The sequence below is a fragment of the Cibotium barometz genome, chromosome 56 (assembly GCF_041138505.1).
Source record: "Cibotium barometz isolate CiBa-2024 chromosome 56, ASM4113850v1, whole genome shotgun sequence".
In the NCBI taxonomy this organism is placed as follows: domain Eukaryota; kingdom Viridiplantae; phylum Streptophyta; class Polypodiopsida; order Cyatheales; family Cibotiaceae; genus Cibotium; species Cibotium barometz.
The window spans coordinates 28,655,205-28,661,296 of record NC_141101.1 but is presented as its reverse complement, the minus strand read 5'-3'; the positions used below and the strand labels follow the sequence as shown (position 1 = coordinate 28,661,296).

General features: G+C 44.0%; 1 protein-coding gene across 1 annotated transcript; it reads right to left on the bottom strand.

Moving 5' to 3' along the window:
- Positions 1-2,842: 2,842 nt before the first annotated feature.
- Positions 2,843-5,320, bottom strand: PLMT (phospholipid N-methyltransferase). Its single transcript, XM_086791384.1, has 2 exons — positions 4,930-5,320; positions 2,843-3,494 (listed from the first exon to the last, which is right to left on the bottom strand). Exons 1-2 carry the CDS (start codon positions 5,193-5,195, stop codon positions 3,242-3,244), a joined length of 519 nt encoding a protein of 172 aa, XP_086647510.1. The 5' UTR covers positions 5,196-5,320; the 3' UTR covers positions 2,843-3,241.
- Between the last annotated feature and the right edge of the window lie 772 nt (positions 5,321-6,092).

Genomic DNA, 6,092 nt, shown 5'->3' with positions numbered 1-6,092 from the left:
TCACCACTGCTAAACATAGAAAGAAACTGTCTTCCGAACCCATGAAGCCTCTATGAAGATACCACCGGTGACCCTGTTTCCACATGAAACCCTTAGGCCTGTTTCCCTTTGAAACTTCTGTCCTGTTTCCATACAGAAACATTCATGGCACCATTCAACAACAGTGCCAACAACAGCATACATCAAGTTACCTGTTCCCTCATGAAACATCTGGCAACATAGAGATGCCCATAGCTGTAGGTCCCTCTGTTCCTTTCTAGCAGGAAGAAAACAATCTGCTCCATGAGCACACAGCCATGCGAGCTTGCATCACTCCCATGCCAAGAAACATAACCAAATGACCTATACTTGCAGCCAAAAACCCAAGCACATAGCTGAATTTGCAGCCAAACAAAAACAGCCCATAAACAGTCCCAAAACAGTCCCGAACCAAAGCATAGAGAAGCTGAAAATTCCATCAGTTGAGCACCATCATCATGATGTCTATGTTCATGAAAAACCAGCCCCTATCCTCCTAGGAGAAGAGCACGCAACCCTGAGCGCCTGCAGTCTAGCCCTCCTGTGCACCAAGCGAGAGAGAGAGAGAGAGAGAGAGAGAAAAGAGCATGTGCCACAGCTTCAGCCCTCCCTCTACTGTTTCTCCTGCAACTTGCCACCCTCCACAAGAGAGTGAACAATCCTGTCGGCCAGCAGTCCTGACCACGTGTAGTACAAAACTGTACTTCTCTGCAGCCCAGCCAGCCGCCTAGAGAGAGAAGGAAAACATGCAACTGTAGCCGGCCAGTTACTGTGGGTGGAAAACATCTGCTGTGCAGCCCCTGCGCACTGCCTGCCCAACCAACGCACAGTCCAGCCCTCCTGTATGCTGCGCCTGCACACATCCGTACAGGACAGCACCTGCACCTGGTCGCCACACAGCCCTGAACCAGATGTGGAGCAACAGCCTGTACTTGGTTGCCACGCAGTCAATCAGCATGTCCTCTCCTTCACGCAGCCACAGTCAGCCTGAAGCGCAGCCCTGAAGCTCACCTTGAAGCACAGCCCGCCAGCCCTATTTTCTCCCAAAAAGCACATGCGACTCATGCTGCAGCTCGACTCCCTCTAAGATAAGCATAAAGGCCACGATTATCCCCTAAAAAGGGTTCTTTTATTTTTAAAGGCTTTTTAAACCTTTGTCCCCTCCAAAACCCTTTGTCCCCATGGGTTATGAGAGAAGACTTTAATCACTTGGCCCCCTTCACACTTGGGGTTGTCCACACATAGGCTTACTTTTTGACTCCAACCTGATGCCATTCACGCTGTCCACCATGTCCCCATGCACACCTGCATACTGTCCAGAGAAAAACACAGGGTCGTGACATGGCCTCTCTGGATCAAGGACAAGGACAAGGACAAGGACTCTGGGCAGCCCATCAGCATTGGCTGTGAGGCAGACAAGGGTAAGCCTGGGAAGGTAGAAGGCTCCAACACCTAGCCACAAACAGCTCCTATGGAGTTCACCAACTTACAATAGGCCCACGAGAGGCCTAGAAATTTGAGTAAGATAGGGGTAAGTCATTGGTCCTCTGCCACTAGATCAAAATCTGGACAATATTTGAAGAAGAAACATTTCTTTGAGTCGAGGGGGATAGGGCTACAAGCAAGCGCCTAGAACATGACTTCCAAAGAGTCGAAATCTACTTGGAAAAGGCCTTGACCAAGTGCACGTGTGTCTTGGAAGCGCTCAATCAGTTATGTGGGAAGAGCTACCCAATAGCGAGTCCCGCACTTAAGAGCAAGCAGCGTGGGAACCATAAATCCAACCAATGAAGTTTTTCTGTACCTCATTCTCAATGTCGTGCTAGAGATTTTGAAGCTCATCTTCAGAAAAAGTAATTGTTCGCCTGGCCGATGGGGGTGTGAGAATATGTGAATATGAAGCAGAAGCAAATAGAGATCACACGAGAGAGTAGATAGCCAAGAGAGATCCAACACTTGAGCCAGAAACTGAAATGTATTGAATGAATAATCTAGGGAGTAGAAGCTTTAGCCCTTACACTAGAGTTGAGGGTTTGGCGATTAGATGGTATGCACCCTCCAACAATGAAGATTCGACATTCCAAGTACCGGATGAGGCAAGGCCACAAGTCACCTAGGATATAGACAAGACCACCGAAATCGATAGAACAATCCAAGCTTTTGAAAGGCACCAAGCTTTGTATATCTAAAGCACTCACACCATTGCAACTCAAGCAAAAAGGAGAGGAATTAGAAAAGGTGAGAGTAGCACACAACATGAGAAAGTGGGCAGTTCTTAGTGAAGGAAGGGCTATCATCCAAGGATTTTGCACCATCAAGCAAAATGGGCTAGTGAAAATCTCAATTAGGTTTTTAATTTCTTTTGTTTTGCAAGCCCCTTGGCCCTTTATGGAGCCCCAATCCTTAACTAGATTAAAGCGCTTGTATTGGCCCCACAAGTCATATATGCCCTCTCATGGTCATCAATATCATCAACAGAAACGACATCCTCTCTCTCTCTCTCTCTCTCTCTCTCTCTCTCTCTCTCTCTCAAAAAACAAAAAAAAGACATAACAAAACAATAAATGTAAACAAGTGAAGAGTTCACTATAGGCATACCATCGTTTGTAAGGAAAGGGGAGGGATGCTCTCCAATATATGTATAAAATATAATATAATCTAAGATATTGACATTTATTCCACTAATTGTTATGTTGTCCTTGAAAGATTGATACTCCTTAAAAATCTCTAACGATTTAGGATCAATTTTATATGATTAACCAGTGCATATTACATTAATAAACTATAAAATATACTAGATTGTTATTATGATATAATCCTACAATGAAAAGTACAATTAAAATCCTTTATTAATGCTAATTAGGATGCTCCCAAACACATTCAACCATGTGAATATCATTCATTTGCCATGAAGGCACCATTTTCTTTTAAAATGTATGGTATACACGACACACAACACAACTACAGGGTGCAAATGCAAGGATCAAATCCATACTAGAACCTGAAGTTGAATTCACAGTTGCAATATAAAGACAATCAATGACTTGATTTCTTTTTTGGTTTTAAAGGCTTGAGAGATGAGACGTGGCCTAGGGCTAGCACATTTGTCAACAATAACGTTACTCCAATGATTGCAAGCTAAGTGATTGGTGGCATTGTGACTTTTGTGCGTGTACAATTGAAGTGGATACATCCACCACACCTCGAGACACGCTGAAGGTAGTCAGACCTTCAATAATTTAGCTCGTGATGATGCATCCTCGTCTCTTTCCAGAAAACTCATAAATAAATACCCGCCAAACCAAAGGAGCAGATATGGCCATGGCACCCAGAAAAGGCATCCAACCAAGCAAAGGGTGCTGCCAACATATTGGGGATCCCTTATATATCCGAAGGGAAACTCATGGACCCATGGTATGTCTTTTCCAAAACGTACCCCATAGTACACGCCATCTTCTCCCAATAACTGATAAACCCTACACATTTCAACATGAATACCAATAGTTGAGTAAAGACATTGTCGTCATCTAACTTATATAATTGGATGAGGATGATTAACACAGGGCATTCAGAGCTTAGATACCATTATTGGCACTGATATAATTAAAATATCCCTCTTGGCATTTTTACCTGTGGGCATGGAGCCTGGCTATGAGGGGTCTGAGCTACCAGGATGAGACCCAGAGTTCAAATCCGATAGCCTACACCTATGTGGTATGCCCGATGAATTTTTCAAAATAAAAATCTCCCTCTGAATATTTGATAATCCTTTTGCAAGATGATTTGTTTACATGTATAAGGCTGGTCATCTTTGAGATAATTATGTGAGTCCAGCCAGTTGTGATTCTTAGGGTTTATCAATCTCTGTCATACTTGCAGCTTTATATTACAGTTTCCGAACTCCAGCACGCTCCTGACCATACCATAGCTATGCATTTATTCGCAAAAATGCAAACCAGCACTCAAATAGTGATACAACCCCAAAGTCAAAGATGGACCATGCCATTACTCAGCAACCTAGATTAGTGGTCCTGAGCATCCATCTAAAATCCTCATTTTTGTCCAAAATGCACCTAACCATCCCCTATAACAGAGTTGATTATCCCTCTAAACCCTAAAAATTGAACCAATCATCCCTCTGTTACAAGGGATGGTTAGGTGCATTTTGGACAAAAATGAGGATTTTAGATGGATGCTCAGGACCACTAATCTAGGTTGCTGAGTAATGGCCTGGTCCATCCTGGACTTTGGGGTTGTATCACTATTTGAATGCTGGTTTGCATTTTTGCGAATAAATGCATAGATATGGTATGGTCAGGAGCATGCTGGAGTTCGGAAACTGTAATATAAAGCTGCAAGTATGACAGAGGCTGATAAACCCTAAGAATCACAACCGGATGGACTCACATAATTATCTCAAAGATGACCAGCCTTATACATGTAAACAAATCATCCTGCAAAAGGATTATACCCTAGATTATGAACTGAACAGCCCAATAATCCCTAGATCATGAACTGCACATCCCTCTTAACCCTAAATTATGAACTGATCATCTTACGAACCCAAGATTATGTTGTGAACATTGCTAGATTACGAACTGCATCCCACAAAACCCTATATTATAAACTGCGCACCCCTCTAAAACCTAGATTAAGAACTGACTATCCTTAAAAAGGAGCCTCATTGTGCCTGCAAAAAACCCAATGTTGTTTTTTTTTTGGGGGGGGTGTGTGTGTGTGTGTGTGTGTGAGAGAGAGAGAGAGAGAGAGAGAATGTGCGTGATCTTTTTGGCGAAGGGCGCCCGGGGAGATTATTTTCTTTTTTAAGAAAGACAAGGGCGGAGCGGGGCGGGGCGGGGCGGAAACTAACTTGAAGTTGAGATACTGTGCAAGAAAAAGGGGAAAACTGACCTGAAGTTGAGAAACTGGCCGAAGAAGATGAGGACCCAACAGTAGAAAGGGGGCCAGGAGAGGGTAGAGACAGATAAGAGGGCCGCAAGCTGGGCGAGCTTGAGGAGGTGGGCAGTCTGAGCCATCCGATGGCAGGGATCGACGGTCGGGCCGCACCATCGCACCCACGCCTTCGGAAAATTCCAGAGCGCCCAGTAGAATGGAAAAGGCAACACAACGGCGAGACAAACGATGAAGCTGTGCCACCCCACCACAAAGTCCGCCATCACTGTTTCGTGCAGCTCTGCCTGAAGAACGTAGAAGTTGAAAGAGGGTCAGGCTTGGCCAACATGTTCACTAGCAAGTGGACAGAGATCCTCATTGTACTTCATGGAATTATTTGCCATGTCTTGGGATATAGTGGACTCAAGTTCAATCCTCCTCTTGCATTTCAGGATCTTAAAACTGTTATGAGACTGAATATATTAAAGGGCTCAAGAAGCTATCTGACTGTTGGGATAGGGTTTTGGTGTGATGGAAAGAACCTGAACAGATGGATGAGGATTTCAATTTGAATTACAGGGAAGGGCAACTAGTCAGAGCTGTGCTAGAAGAGGTACAAAAAGGCTGGGTATCCACACTGCTCAGGATGACACATGTTGGGTTAAAGAGTATAGCATATCGGTAAAAGATAGATAGCAAAACAAAGTGCAATAGATAGAGAATTTAAAAATTATGAGACAGGTACAATGTGATGGTGTTATCCACCCATGCGCTCTCAAGTAGAGCTTAGCTGGAAATCTAGACAGATTTTGGATGGAGTAAGTACCAAGTGTAGAAGGTGTGGATACTCACAAGAATTGGATACCTTAGCTTGTGATAACTATGTCCATATATAGTGATGTAAATGGTGTGGTAGATGCATATACAGCGCCGATGGTTATGCAGTATGCATGTGGTCACACTACCCATGTATCAAGAATGCAGCCAGCCATCCATCGCCCACTAATAATAAACTTAGGTATCCTAGGAAATATTCCATGAATATTCTCCATACCATCGGCACCCCAACTAATGCTTGTATCCCTAACAATCTCCTAACCACCATCAATGATCACAAGAATGACCCCATCGGCATCTAAGCCAGTGGGGTTATTCCCATTGGCGTCTAAGCAGGGGGGGTT